General features: G+C 41.7%; 1 protein-coding gene across 2 annotated transcripts; it reads left to right on the top strand.

The window, feature by feature from the left end:
- The first annotated feature begins 1,708 nt into the window (after window positions 1-1,708).
- lratd2b (LRAT domain containing 2b) lies at window positions 1,709-3,965 on the top strand. Of its 2 annotated transcripts, none has more exons than XM_085365186.1 (2): window positions 1,709-1,892; window positions 2,208-3,965. In XM_085365186.1, the coding sequence occupies exon 2, from the start codon at window positions 2,398-2,400 to the stop codon at window positions 3,220-3,222; it is 825 nt and encodes a 274-aa protein (XP_085221312.1). In that variant the 5' UTR covers window positions 1,709-1,892; window positions 2,208-2,397; the 3' UTR covers window positions 3,223-3,965. The 2 variants fall into 2 exon arrangements, with proteins under 2 accessions (XP_085221312.1, XP_085221313.1); XM_085365187.1 differs by lacking the exon at window positions 1,709-1,892 and adding an exon at window positions 2,051-2,095.
- The last annotated feature ends 12,110 nt before the right edge of the window (window positions 3,966-16,075 follow it).

The raw sequence follows: 16,075 nt of genomic DNA, 5'->3' as shown, positions 1-16,075 counted from the left end.
AACAGTTCTTTTACATTGGTGGGAATGCACTTATGTGATTAAGCCTGCTCTCGCTCCTTGTGAAGGGTCTTTGTTTCAAAAGAAGAAACAAACAAAGGCTGCGTTGAGATGAAACTAGGTGAAGCTAATCTTTTAATAGCCTTGCATCAGGAATAAAAAAAAATAATCTGTAATTGCCCTCTCTCTACAGTGAGTGCGTCAAACAGCACTAAGAACATTTCAGTGAAGCTATTAACTGGCAATAAATGACTGGCTAGTGTTGACTCATTCATTTCTCCACTCTACTTCATTTTGAATTGCCATTCTGCAAATCTAATCTTGTTTACTACACAACACGCGAAGTCACTGGTAATTCCCCCCCCCCCCCACCACCACCACCCCCACACACACAGAACGCAGTTTACTTTGAGCAAAGTGCACACATGAACACACTTCAGCGTTCACCACATCACAGGAAGGAGCCATCGAGCTGTTTCCTTTGTGAGGATGTAGAAGCGTAATGGATGGCTGAAACACTGTAAGCCTGGATATAAGGCCTGTCCAAGCAGGATTTTTACCTTTTGGCAGGAAGTGAACATATTATCACTTCTTGGCACACGAGTCTTGGCCCGAGCAGCGCTTGAGCTGATTGGAAAGACGGGGCAGAGAACAACGGGCCTCCAATGAGACTCGCATTTTAAAATTCTCCTCTGACACAAGTTTCTTGTTTTCCTTGCCAAGTCCAGGAGTGGCCTGGTTCTGTGCGCTGTTGACACACAGGCTTGGCAAGAAAACAACATTCTCTAAGGTTACCCACATGACCCACCCACCACCTTCTCTAAAGTGAAACAATTTCTGTACAGCATTAGGCTGCTGAAGACTACTGGGAGCAGAAGAAAAACCTAAACAATTGTGTGGCTCCTGTGTTTATGTAAATCCTCCCTGAATGGTGCTCCTTCATTAGGATTCCTGTGCTGTTACTTGGAAACTTGATCTCAATGAAGTGCATTTCACTTTTTCCACATCCAAGCCTCACTGAGCTCAAAAAAAGATTGGCAGGTGAGATGTCAAAATCCAGTGTTTTGTTTTTGTCCTCTGAGTAAACACATAAAAAAACCCATCCAATTCTATAAAATTCATTTGGATGTGACTGCATAATGTTAGTTTTTGCTTTCCTACAATGACACAACCTGAATTTAAATAGAAACCTGTTAATAAAATATGAATGCGTCACCTTGGTTTTGCAGCATGTCTGAGTTAAACAAGTCAAAGTTGTCTGTAGGGATGAAAAACTGTCAGTTCCCATGAAGTTCCCACTAAATGGGAATTTTTGATGACACTTTTGTTATTTCCTGTTTTGTTGTTTGTTGTGATTTAAAACTCCATTACAAAAAACCTAGCGCCATAACTTTTTCTTACCCTCAAATATAATAATATATAATTCCATTTTAAGGACCTGCTAGTGGACATATTGCGTAATCCCCTCTCGTCTTTCATATTGTTAACATAGTTATGGCCTTTATTATCGACATTTATCAAATTTCAGAGCTTTTGGGATCCCGGCGTCAGTTTAAAATATTAACGTATCCATTTCTAATGTTCTGCTGATTTTGACTGAAGACTGAACACGCAATGAGGCATAAAAGGCGTACTGTCGCTTTAAATGACAACACCTCCCAGCAGTCGTTGGATCCTGGGCGAGTTTCGCTGCAAAGAAGAAAAAAAAAGAAGAAGAAAAGAAACAGCCCACAGTGGTTCATGCTTCAGTCTATACAACAGAGCAAAGCACAGCGCAACAGCTTACCATACAGGAAGGAGAGCAGGTGCCAGCGCAGTCTAAACTACTCATTATTTTACTGATGAGACAACAGGAGCGAGTGAGACAGCAGCTGCTGACTGGAGCTGACCTGCAGGTGAGTGTCTGCTGCCCCGCGAGCTCACGTTCAAAAATAAAGAAGAAAATCAGTAAGTGTAGAGTAGCTACAACTGAGACAGGCTGACGCGACAGGAGCAATGTAGGTGATAGGATACAACACTGAGGTGACAGGAAAAGTAAAAACTGCAGCAATAAGAATAGTTGTGTTGGGATTGTTACGTGGAAACTGTGAGCCAACAGGTGAGTCAGGTCACACCTGTTAGGACTAAGCGTCACAGTTTGACTTGAAGAAATGCCTTTAATATCTAAATTCAACCCCTTAAACACATCCGTCTTGTGTGTTTCCACATAGATCGACGCAGTTGGTGTTCAATTGGAGAAAATCTGCTGGACATGGATTATTGGTGCCCTTCTTCGCCGCTTTGGATTTAGTTAGTCCCTGCAACCTTTGTTTTTTACGTGTAGTTCCCGGGGACGCCAAGAACAGGTGGATCCTGTTTCTGTGTCAGGCTCAAACCGGCTACCGCTGACCGTTCACCTTTATGGGGAATCAGGTGGAGAAACTAACGCATCTAAATTACGCGGAGGTGCCAACGTCGGACCCAAATGGGTTCGACCCGGAAGACGACGGACCGCGGATTGGCGTGTCTTATATTTTTTCCAACGACGACGACGACGACCAGGACGACAATTTTGATCACTTTCCAGCGGACAAACGCCAGGTAAACCATGAAGAGAAGCCCTTTGACCCCCGGGACGAGCTGGAGTGCGCGATCTATTATCGAGAAGAGTGCGTCTTCGAAAGAAAAACCGGAGCCGCGACTCACTCCGCGGAAAGTCTTCTGAACAAGTGCAGACCGGGAGACCTGCTGGAGTTCGTGGCCACTGGACAGTATCCACACTGGGCTGTTTACGTCGGGGACTTTCAGGTGGTTCATTTGCACCGGGCTGAAATCAAGAACAACTTTCTCACCGATGTGAGCCAGGGCAAACAAGGCCGGATAGTGAACAGCCTCTACAGGTACCGCGCGCTCCCGCCAGAGGTGATTGTGCGCAACGCGCTGGACCACGTTGGGTCAAGAGACAGGGAGCTGTACTGGAGAAATTCTGAGTGTTTTGCAGCCTGGTGTCGCTTTGGCAAACGGGAATTTAAAATCGGAGGGGAGATCAGGATTGGGAAGCAGCCGTACAGGTTAAAACTGCTGTTTTCTGAGAAGAAAAGTCACGTCCTGGAATTTCAAAGCCTGGAAGACGTGATTATGGAAAAGAGGAGGAACGATCAGATTGGTAAAGGTGCCGTGATGCAAGAGTTGGCCAACCATTTGAATACAACACATGAACTCAAAGAGGAGAATTTTGTTAACTGACACTGGATGCACTGGTCATCTGGAGAGGATTTGAGGTTCCACGGTGATGTTCCATGCTCCATTTAAGCGCTTAACCCATGAGGTCACGTAAACGTGTACACTGTGCCAACAAATGTGCATATTCAGAGGGAGTTTATGGTGCATCATGAAAATATTTTTCACCCAGAGGAATTTGTGAATTCCAACTAAAATGCTTTAGCAATGATCAGCGGGGTTAAAGCGACATTTCCATACCTTAATTTGCATTGAAAACAAATAAAAATGAACACACCCCAGTGGCAGATATCCCTCCCTCCTTTTATAAGAAAATGAGAGTTCAGTCTCTACCCCAGGTTAAGCAACCTGTTATGGCGGATACAATTTGCATTGGAGCTTCACCTGCAGTCTAATCAGTCGGGAATGAAGTTAGAATTTAACTGCCCTTAATTATTTTTCTAATCCAGCAATGCTTTGCAGAGAGGAGCAAAAAACTGTCCTTTTAGTCCTGACTGACAAGAGAGCTCAAGCTGCTTGCTCCTGTACAACTCAGGTGTTGGAGACCAACCCACAGAGTGGAAGAGAGAGACGGTTACTCAACGTTATGGTGTTTCAAGCTGGTGGATTGCCTTCTGTTGCTTTATATCCAATCATCACACAGCTTTACCTTCTCTTGGACTTCTTTGTGGACACTGTTGACAGCTATGGGCACTTTTATTAATTCACCTGTTACAACAGTTTATTTTTTGAAGCAGAAAGATGTTTGTATGAAGGATTATGGAAATAAATATATATATTTGAAGAGTAAAGGGTTTTCTTTTTAGCGAACGGTTGGCCTTTAAATGTTTTCTGAGAGCATTGGTACAGTGCTAATCGATAGTTTCAAACCACCAGCCTCAAGAGAGGCCGCTCTATATCCTGCATCCTGAACACCGGCCTAGTCTTTTGCACTGCGCTTGGCAATTGGAGAGCAGCTACACCCCAAACAATTCAATCCCAGCTCGCAGTTGGAAGAGCCACAGTCATACCTGTTCATCTGCTGCTTTTTGGTTTGTGGTTGCGTGCAGGAAAGTGCAGGCTACCCACACAGTTAAAGCTGCCAGTTTTGATCTAAATATTTTCCTCCGAGCAGCAGCTCCCTGAAACTACTTAAACATCTGCTTTGTTAGGCTGTGTCAAGATGAGTTCCAACTGTGCTGGACATTTTTGCTTTGTTTACACCTCTGCTTACTGAAGATAAGACTTTTTTTTTTTCCTTGAAATTTACCCAAAGGCTAAAAATGTTTCACATCCATATTTTTCTCTCCTTTCCTCTCCTTGAGCTGCATCATTTATTAAACTTGGGGTAAAGGTGCAGTTAAATAAGGTACAGTTTTATTTCTATTGGGAAACAGTATTACAACAATGACTGAAACACTTTGCAGTGTGTTCACATACAGAGGCTGCAACGGAAATTACAACAGGCTGTGAGGTTGTTTGAAATGCCAGACATCTTGTTTTTTCCCTCCCCCCTGTCTGTGCTTCAGAGGAAACCAGTGATCACGGGTAGTCAGCAGATGAGTTACTTTTTCCTCTGGTGATATTTGCGTGATGATACTGCTGTAGTCATTTTCGTGCAGGTAAAAGTCCCACTGGACTCAAAGCTGGATAATCATCAGCACCCGTACTGAATGGGAAAGCTGCCGAACACATTAGCATTTCCTCAATTCTCTGTGGTCTGCCACGGTGATGAAATACGAATCGTGTATGTTTATGTGGTGCATATTTATGATAATCAGTCATATTTTTCTTTTAGCACCTACAAACACACACAGTATTAAAGCAGCCGCCAGTGGAGTTGTGTAATTGGGATTATTAACTCACATTTTTCATCATATGTGACAAAGCTAAAATTGAATTACACGTACTTCATATATTACGTTCAGTTTGATTTACCGGTCTCTACATAAACTGTATCATGCGCTATTAAAGTAGTGTATGTAATGAAAACCACACAGCTAAGAAAAAGCTAGTTGTGAGTTGAGTTGTGTACTCTGCAGCTGGTGCAAACTTGATGCTGCCTTGTGGGGTTTTCTTGCAAAATGCAATCAATTTGAAAATGTCTGAAAAGTCTTACTAGCTCTTGGTCTTCTTCAGTGTCTTGGTTAACACGCTGCAATGCTACATCACGCATTACTTTACTGTCAGCTGCTAATATGCAAAATAATGTCAAACTGACTGCATGATGCAAGCAAAACAATCACCTTTTGTAGTGTTACTGGTCCAGAAGTTCACACAGTGCTTATAATTAAGCTCATCTTCAGTTTAAGGAGAACCAAATTGAGTCGAGTGTCCTAGTAAAACTGAAAACTGATCAAATTCAAAAGACTCTGGAAAAGAGCCATCAGTGTGATATGCAGCCATACTAGAGGAGGTGTGATCACTTTCAAAGATTTATTTCACTTTTTGTGTTTTATAAATATCTTTTTTTTTTCTTTTTTCTTTTTAAAAAAAAAACTGTAAAACCAGGGCAAGATTTTTGATTTGACACGTTGACTCATTCATGTTGCATTTTGGCCGATGAGTCCGTCGTGTTTCCTTTGCAGGGTTGGAGGAAAGCCCACATCCTTCTGGCAAGGTTACAGAAGCTGGGGACAAGCCAGAGCTCCAATCAAACCCACCCTGTGTTTACAAAATGTTGTTATCTAAAAAAAACTTCTTCCCACACGCAAATATGTCTGAGCTTTAAAAGAGAGTGCTTATGAGGAGATCAGATCATATCTGACAAGCCTACAGGAAGTGGGAGTGTATTTTAGATGTGGCCTCGAGCAACGGCGAGATTGTTATCCATGTGGGACAAACACTGTGTAGTGTAAATATGGATTCTTTGAGGACATTTGACAATTTCAGGTTATGTTCTGAACTACTTAGAGTTTGAATCTTACCTCAGGGGTTTTTTATTAGATTGCCAGCGACTCTTACATGGAAAGGCTTGCCAGAAGTTAGGATTCTCCTTAACCATTAAAGAATGGGATTGAGAGTGGCTGCTGGGCTAAAGAGTGTGCTTCTAAGATATGATAGTGAAACAGATTATTAAGATTACTCCAGCTTTTGATTAGCAGTGCCATACTGGGCATCTCATTTCAATAATGACATGCACAAGAGCCATTTTAACGGCTTACTGTAAGAGTGCGAATGTATTTCCTTGCCTGTAAAATCATCTATCTGCCATAGACAGGAACAGAGTGCTGTGGGGTTTTGTTTGTCAGGCCACTCTCTCTGCCCACTCACCTGAATCATGTTTATGAGAGGCATTTCCATGTGAATTAGAGAGTATAATGAAACTCCAAAAGCCCTTGTAACTCTAAAATTAACTACACTGCATTCATTACTAATCATCGATCCACCGAGCTGCAACTTACGCAGCTTTGTTTTCCCCCTTTCCTGCGATGAACTTTACTTAGACTTAGCACTACCCACTTGTGCTGGGTTAATTATTCATATGGGACTCCCACCAGTTTGACATGGACTGTGCTGTGTTTACCGTCGGGCTCAGACTGGCGCTGCGCTGTAATTCTTTCTCGTCCCGATGTGGGAATTGTTTTTTCAGCCACACAATGGCCATTCCCTCCCACTTCCATGGTGTTTTCTTTTTCTTTAAAAAAAAAAAAAAAAATCAAAGAAGCAATCTGGTAGACCAGTTTTACTGTGTTTTTGCTTTGACTGCTTCTTTCCAACTGCAGAACAATTGAATGCAGCTTGACGCAGACGCTCTTGCAACTGACGTCCTGCTTCCTTCCTTTTGTGGTTTCTTTCACTTTCTCATGATAGACATGGTTTTGTAGGGATGAGCAGCAGAATATGAAGGTAACCCCCCCAGCAGTAAAAGCCAAAGCTGGCACTGCTGTGCTAAAAAAAAAAAAATTGATCAGTTCCAAGAAGTTATGGTGATTCACAGGAAATAACATGGAAACAACACAAAGCAGCAAGTAAGAGCGGGAAACTCAGACTTGCAATCACATGTAAAGATATCTTTGTGAGACACAACAATGTCTTTGATTTGATCTGACTAGAGGTAGATTACAAATTCTTGGACAGCAGGAGATGACGAGAAGCTCCCGAGAATGGAATCAAGGCCCTATTCTCGTTCGAGGCGCCGTGTCTGCTCAGCTGGGGCTGTCTGGTTTACATAAGCAGAGGCAGACAACAGGAAAGGGCTCGAGGAAACTTTCAATAAAACTGACCTCATTCTGTGGTTGGTGATGAGGGGATGAATAAAAGCCGGGGATAGAGGCCTCGAGTTATGACCTGAAAGTAAAGGAACAGAAATCTCGCTGGTTATTAAACTCTCATTCTTGAACTTGAGATGTGACTGAGAGTTGTTGCCTTCAAGCGCTCTGGCCTGTTTGTCACTTCAATTATTCATGGCAGGCTGATTCAATAGCTATCAACATTCATCTTACTCTGAGTCATCACAAGATTTCCCGCCCCGCATCTTTAGCTTCACCGACTTTCTACCGAGCGGGTAAGCAGATGTTAAAGGTCATTTTTAAAGGCCTTTTTCAAAAATCTTGGTGTTACATAAATTGAGATACTGCTCATGTTTTCTCTTCAGACATGAAGCTAAAATATTTACAAAGGAGCTGCACATTTTGGAAAAGCGTCTTTTTTGTGTGGGGTGTTTCTTCACCTGGCAGTAAGAGGCATAATCCCTCAGGAGTCTCTTTTTCATTTATTTAAATAAACAAATAAACACTCAGCAGAGTTTCTCCTGTTCTGTGATTTTAAGGAAACTGATTCTCCTTTCTTGCCCGCATCGTCCTCATTAACTTATCTTCTGCTAGCACATATATTTGCATAGTTTTAGTTGAATTATGCCTCTCACTCAGAAATCTCCACATCTGACTTTTTGTGCTAACTGTGCCTCATTCTGCTCTATGGATTGCCAACTTTAGAGGTGTTTCAGAAAGAAGAAGCAGGAGAGCAAATATTGGTAAAATCAGAATAGAGTCACAATCATTATCAGCTGCAGGTTGGAGAAAAAAGTTAACATTTAAGGAGATCGTATACCTATTCAGTTTCTTGCCAAATATTCTGTCTATACCTTGAATTGAATTGGAAATCCGAAGCCTGGTTTAGTTTATATTAGCTGTAATTGAGAAACTGCCTGCATGGCTCTGTTCAACAATAATAAAATTCACGTACAATGGTTACTAAAGCTCACTAACGTGTTACGTTTCATTTGTTTAACTACTACAAATAACAACTAAATACAGGAGTGCAAAAATCACAATTACTGGTTTAAAAGGGAGTAATGTGCAGGACTATTTCTTGGTTGGGTGCAATGACTTCCTGAAGTTTCTGCTGAATGCAAACCATTGATGACAAGACAATCTATGCTGAATATGAAGTTTTAGCCAGCAGGGAATTAGCTCAGCACAAATACTGCAAGCAGGTGTACAGTCACCTTGAGACAAAGCTAGTTTGTTCTCTATGTGTTCATTTTTCATTCTTAGAAATTCCAGTCATGGTAAAAAGAAAACACACCCGCTGTCAGTTCTGAGGTTTTATTTGTCAGGACATAATAATGTCCAGTCTTTTCCAGGCCTTAAAACGATTTAAATACAACCTCACAAGAACTGCAAAACAAGATATATTAAACAGTGTTATTATTTATTTAGAGAAAAATTAAGCCAAAATGCAGAAGCAATGTGTGAAACACTAAGTACAGCCTTAGTGCTTATATAATTAAGAGGGTAAGTAGAATAGAGGTCGTACTAATCAAATTAACTTCATTTGTTGATCCTCAGCAAGTGTTAGCGCCTCTATAGAAGCAGAGGATTGGCAGTTTGCTGATCAGGAGCATTTACGTGTGTGTTAAGGAGGAAGCATATGATCTTAGGGAAGTAATTGTGGCTATCCAACATGGCAGCACAGCTTAGGTTTGCAAAGTTGCATCTAAACAAACCACAAGACAGCTGGAACAGAGTCCTTTGAACAGACAAGACAAAAGTGGAAATGCTTGACCATAATGCACAGCACCATGTTTGGCAAAAGTCAGACACAGCATATCCTCAATACTGCATACAAACTAGGGATGATGATTTTACAGCCAGGGGACCTGATGGTCACTGAGCCGACCATAAACTGTTTTGTACACAAAAATGTTAGAGAGTGAAACGTGAGGCTTACATTAGGTTATACAGCAGCAAATCTACAACAGAAAAAGAAAAGATTCAAAATGAGAATACTTTATGAATCCCTAAGAAAATGACTTGGTTACAGTTGCTCCAAGACAATAAGAACACTAACAGACTGAACTAAATTAAATAATTCAATATATTACAAAGTTACAAAATATAAGAAATAGCTCTAATTTATTCAAATAGCTTTATTATAAATATCCAGAATATTACAGACATTAAAATTATATAATTGACATTTTACTCTAAACTGTAAACTGTGAAACTTTGTTATTTTTACTGGTGAGGATGTGGAAAAGGGTGTAACTACTGCAGTGTGTACTGTGCGTTATATGGAGGATTTTTAATGGGAGATATCCACAGGCAGGGATGATTTCCTGTGTCGTTCAGTGGTGCATTTGGGTAATCTCAGTCGCTCACTGAACGTGCTCCTGTGACTGGCCAGCACATCATGGAGTGGGTGGGTGGTATTGTCCAGCATTTTCCTAATCTTGGACAACATCCGCCTTTGCGACACCACCTTAAGGGAGTCCAGCTCCATCTCTACAACATTACTGGCCTTGCGGATCAGTTTATTGAATCTGTTGGCATCTGCAATCCTCAACCTGCTGCCCCAGCATGCAACAGCACAGAGGGCGGCACTGGCCACAACAGACTCATAGAAAATCCTGAGCATTGTCCGACAGACGTTTAAAGACCTCAGCAGCCTCAGAAAATAGAGACAACTCTGGCCCTTCCTGTAGAGTGCAGTGGTGTTTTTACCCCCAGTCTGGTTTATTATCTATGTGTACTCCTGTATTCAAGGTGCTGCAATGGCCCAGTCAAAGTCAAGATGTCAACCTGATTGAAATGCCGTGGTGGGACCTTAAGAGAGCTGTGCATAAATCAAACCCTGCAAACCTCAGTAAACTGAAGCAGCATTGTAAAGAAGAGTGGGGATTTTAGAAAGACATGATGGTGTGTACCTGCTTTAATGGGTGAGAAAACATTGCGACTCAAAACTTGTTCATTATGTTTGTGTCCTATAATCCAAATTAATTTAATATGATTTAAAATCTTAATTCCAACGTGTTTATTTTAGAATGTTCATCAGAGACTAGAACTCAGCATGCTGAGATAACAATGATGTCACGGACAGAAAGACAGAAGTGCAAAAAACAGAAACTTCTTACTAGGAAAATCATGTAGTAAACAGAAATGAAAGACTCGATAATATCAGAAAGAATTAGACTCACTATTAGAATAGCAAAGAAATCAAAGCATGAATCCAAAATTCAGCAGATTAAAAAAAAAGAAAAGAAAAGAAAAAAAATCAAAACTTCAAACATTTAGAAAAACAATAAAACCTCAACAGAAACCCAAACTTAGATACATTCACAAAGAATCCAAAGCAACAAAACTTTAGGACCACTACAGCATGACTTGCAGGCATGATGCCGACGTTCAGGCTGTGACAGCAGATGCTGAAGGGGAAGAGGGTCTGCACATTGTTAGAAAAGGTTAAACGCCAAGCGACATTTACTGTGTGTGTGTAATTTAAGCAAACGTAACCTTTGCTTTCTGCACATGCACCGTGCATGCGTGTGTGAATAGTTAATAAACTTGTTGATATTTAACCCGCCCTCCGGGTTGACGCTCATCCATATTAAACTAATTAAATCATTTCTATTTACACAACAGAGCCTGATTTGCATTTCCACTCTCAGGTTGCTGTGAGAAAACCTCGCCGTGTCTGCCCACCAATGGAGGGAGCTACGATTTCCTCTTCTCTCTCCAGCTGATAAGCATCCCATTATCCTTTGTGGGTGTCTGCTATGAAAGCAGATGTGCTCAGTGGCAACCTGGACATCCTGCTGGCTTAATCAAAGATATGGAAATGGAAGTATTAGTGTCAGAGTGTGAAAGACTGCGAGAGCATCCCTACGTGCGTGTGCTTCTGCATACCTGTGAATTCATTGCACGTGTGTGTGTGTGCGTGGCAGTGAGCTGGTGGGTGGCGGAGAAGCAGAGGTCTGGCCCTGCAGGCTAGATCTTGGCTGCTGATAACGAGGCACTGTTGGAGCTAATAGAAGGCAAAGCCAATTTAGACGCACTCAGCGGCCGTCTCATATCACCGCATTGACCAGACTGAGGGAGAACTCAAAGATGAGTTGTTTGTGCATCAGTATTTCGCTGCTTGGGACTGCAGTCTAGACATAAGTTGTTGAAAAAAGAAACACAAGAGGCAACAGGTCTGGAACTAAATCATTTTATGCTTTTGGAGGGGGTTGTTTTGTGCTGCTACCCTGTCTGCTGAGCAAATAAAATCCACAGATCTCCTCTGTTGATATATTTATAGATTCTACACACATTTATTGGCACAAAACTGAACTAAGTCTGTGTTCTGTGCGTTGTTTTAACCGGATCAGTGCAGAGCTGCACTTTGCTTCTTGTAAATTTGTCACAGTAACACATCTTAGCAGGATAATTGCAGTATCCCAGAGATGGATCGGCCTCCCATGTGTACCGCAGTTTTATTGCCTTATAATTATAATACTAATTACAAAGATGTATTACAACCCCCCATGTGAACAGATATATGTGTGTAAACATAAACACACACACACACACACACACACACACACACACACACACACACACACATCAATCAGAAATACTGTAGCCGATGATTAAAATCTCAATGTGAAAATGGGAGGCAGTAATGACTACACCACTGCCTTCCCAAGCCTGAGTGTTTGCGCTGAAGCAACGCTAATGCCTCCCTTTAAAGGTCTGACTTTGAGATTTATTGTCAACAAAACTCCTGATTCCAGTTTTAACAAAGTGTGTCAACAACAAAGAAGCAATTAAGCTGCATTCGAATTTCCACAGGTTGTTATTACGAATCAAAACTTTAAAAAAAAAAGATCACCTACGCTACCATCATTGTGATTGCACGACAATTTATTTTATTGCTATGTTGCAATGTTTTCACCTATGAGAGTTTCTTCTTGTAAATGAAGTTGTGCCTCGGTCCTTTTCTTCTGCGCACCTGTCACTGCAAACGCTAGTTCAGTGGCGACAACAGCGAAAGGGACAGTAATTGTAACAAGGCTCTTCTGTGTAGCATCAATCAGAGTACAAGAAGTGCACTAAATTGATACAACTTCACACTCGGAGCGTTAGGTTCTCTGTTCCAAGGACATATTACAACTGATTATACACTGTTTGTTCATTCAGAGCCAAGACAAAGCGGGGGCACACCCACACAACCTTCCTGGATCTCAGAGGATCTCTTAGGACAATGGTAGAAGGCTGTACACAAGGACGAGGTTTGTCGCCTCACGCACAGGCAGGCAGGCGAGAGCGGATTACGGTTTGAGCCCAGTGGGAGGCAGGAATTCATTTCAAAAACAAGTCGAATGTGAATCATCTGGGCATACAGAGCTGGCTGAAGAGTCATCGATGCTGTCAGGAAGGAAACAAGCTATTGCTTTTTCATCCTCAAATGTGGACAAATTGATGACCTCAGACTGACACACACACACACACTGAGGCAGGCAAAGACATTTACATCATGGACTTGCATTTTCTCTCCAAAGACACCTATCCTGTGTCCACAAATGGAGGTAAACCTAACAGAGAGATTTAGGACTCTGTGGATAAAAATACGCTCTCTTTAAACTCTGACTGAAGTTAATCAAAGTGCATTCTGCCCCTTCAGCGAATCCAGTTGTGCCTTGATCCTTGGTAGAGACCCACTGATAAGTAGTTAACTCTTTCATGATAAAGACTCCATTAGTGCTGCACACGGAGCTCCGAGGAGGAGGTGGTGGTGGGGACGATAACTCCATGTTCCTAAACAACAGGCTGACTTATCTCCCACTGCCTTCCTGTCCAAGATATCCTGTTTTTCCCCCGGAGGCAATGTCATTATCATGGAAAAGGCCCAGCACGTGGACATTTTTAAGTTCACAGATTGTGCTGATATTCTACCGACTTTTCTCTTCTGCATGGCATTTTCCAAGATCATATTAGCTTAATGGGTTTGTCTCATGTTCGGCGTTGTTGTGAGCTGCTAGTACAAAGGTTATCTGGGTGTCAAATCCCTGCAGCGGTTGTGCAGACACGCTTGTGGAGCTGTACCTATCTGAAGGCAAGGTCTGTTTATACGAGAAAAGCGATTCAGTGATTTCCTTTTTATAAAACAACATGCAGCTTCGTGGCTCCTCAAATCACCCCATACCCAGCACCTGAATGCAGAATTCGATACCTACAGTTCACCCACATGTGCACAATGATGAATACGATCTCGTTTTCTTCCACCGTGTCCGCACAGAGGCGTGCAAATATTCAAATCTATGTTTGGCATTTTCAGATGAATTATTCAGGCCTAACATCAGAGGCTTGCATGAATTGAACATACAATACCCTGTCAGAGGCTGGCCATCTCTGACTGGTGCGCTCTGTGTTTGGTTGAATGATGAACACGAGCAGTTTGCCTCTCCGGCCATCCTCTCATTGACTTTTAATGCAAGTGTGTGGAATGTCTGATCATTAAAAATCTGAGCGGCAATGTGGAGGCTGAATAAAATCAAAAAGAGAACACCCCCAAGCGCCTCTGTCTTTCTTTCTCTTAGTCTCTCTCACTGTCCATTCATTAATGATATCTATAGCCCTTTAAGCCCTTCATGAGTGTTGGTGGAGTGTCTGGAAGCTCTCTAATCCCCACGTTGCTCTTTATTCTGCCCATGACGCTCATCCCCTCTGTGTCAGATCCCGAAGCCCCCGCTAATCCCCTGGTGGCATTGCGCACGGGGCCTCAGCTGTCAGATCCCATGCTGCGCTGCTTCTTGCCCGGCTAATTTGTGGCCCTGCTTGGGATGCTATTGATGTCACCCGGGCCCGTCTAGTCCAATAACTTTTTTTCCCTCACTCCTGTGCTCTTTCCCACTACCTCGTTTCTTTCTTGCTCTCCCACTTTGCCCACCCCTTTCTTGCTCTCTCTTTCTCTCCCCTGGCTGATGATGAAACTCCCAGCTGGCTCCAAGCTCAGGCTTTTGTTCCCTCTGTTGTATTAAGAGTCGATGTCCTTTCCTCCGTGCCTGCACATTACAAATCTGCCAGAGCCATTCCTCCCCTTCCACTGAACGGACGTGCACTGGAGGTGGCTGAGATAAATACAGCACAGAGGGCAATTCGAACTAAGCAGCTGAGAGAACACAGACTAAGCATTTAAATGATGGCACATTAAGAATCCAAGGAATTCTTAATGTGGCCTAAATTCTAAGAAGTTCAATTAAGAGCGCTTAACAATGCATCAGTATTCCGGGTTGCTGTCTTTTTTTTAATGAGAGGAAGGAGGCGGGAAGAAGCACACAGGAAAGGGAAGGGTGGAGGGTGAGGGTGTGTGTAATAATTAGAGCTGTTTTCTTTCATTATAAGCTCCTCTGCAGCTCAGTGGAGCTCAGTGGGCTGCACAGAGATTTTGGACAGCTCGGTGTCGCCCACCCAGGCTGCCACCCGCCTGGCACGAAACACTGTAGACACAAAACACCAGCACAGGTGTAGACTTCAGAGCTTTTACTGAGCATAGAGAGAACCAAGATAGCAATATGTTGAAATGTTGTCGCTTCCTGAATACAAAGTTTATGTTTTTTGAAAAAAACAAAAACAAAACCCAAAGCAATCAATGCTGAAAATGTGAACTCGGCAATCTAAAAAAAAAAAATTCTGTGCAAATAAAATGCATTTTACATAATTTTATATTTTGTCTTACAAAAACAGACACAAGCTGTAGTTGTACTTTGTATACTTTTCTGTAACAAGTAGGATGTAGTTTCTTTTGTGTGTACTTTCTTAGCTGAGGTTTTAAAAAAAAAAACTAATCAAGGACGTTGCTCCATTATTTCCTAAGGATCTGCATCTTTTTTTTTATTATTATTATATGGCACAGACTGTACAAGATGGACGTACAAGATGAGTGCTTACTCAAAATATTTGCTCCCTTTTTTAAATAAAAAATGTTTATAAAATCATGAAAAACTATGGAGAAATTACAATTAATGAGTACACATTATCCATTATCCATTTCTTCCACTTTTCCACTCCAGAGTTATGGGGATGCTGGGGTACACCTTGGACATGTTGCCAGTCTATCACAGGGTTAACACAGACAACCATTCATACTCAAATCCACCAATACAGCCAAATTAGAGTCAACACTGAGCCCATGTCTTTGGACTGTGGGAGGAGAGTACCAATCAGTGCAAACCACCTCACCATCATGGTGCAAGTAACTTATGATACAAAGAGTAAATCCAGCATCAAACAGACATACAAATTGAACCCCAAGTTGCCACTCTGATGTGTTGAGAGTATGAATATATAAATGTTATTCTAAAAGCACTTAAGAATAGAAAAGGTGCTTAAGTGACTATGTGGGTGAATGAGGCTTATAGTAGGAAAATTCTTTCAGAACTTCAAACTGTAATAAAGTGATCATTTAAAACAAAATTTAAAAAGGGTTATGTATGATGATTATATATATATGTTTATTTTAAATAGTTTCTTATTTTTCATACTCCCAGTTGTCTATATGCAATCTGCTTCTATCTTAGCTTGATTATAGGCTTAACACACTGTACAAAATATTCAGTTAAAGGCAAAATCCTGACAGTGTTTTTCTTTGTTTTTTTATTCAAGTCAAATAAGAA

This window comes from Diplotaxodon limnothrissa, linkage group LG11 (assembly GCF_057381915.1).
Source record: "Diplotaxodon limnothrissa isolate DT_005_m linkage group LG11, D_limnothrissa_male_GT1.1, whole genome shotgun sequence".
Lineage (NCBI taxonomy): Eukaryota > Metazoa > Chordata > Actinopteri > Cichliformes > Cichlidae > Diplotaxodon > Diplotaxodon limnothrissa.
This window is presented reverse-complemented; position numbering and strand designations above follow the sequence as displayed.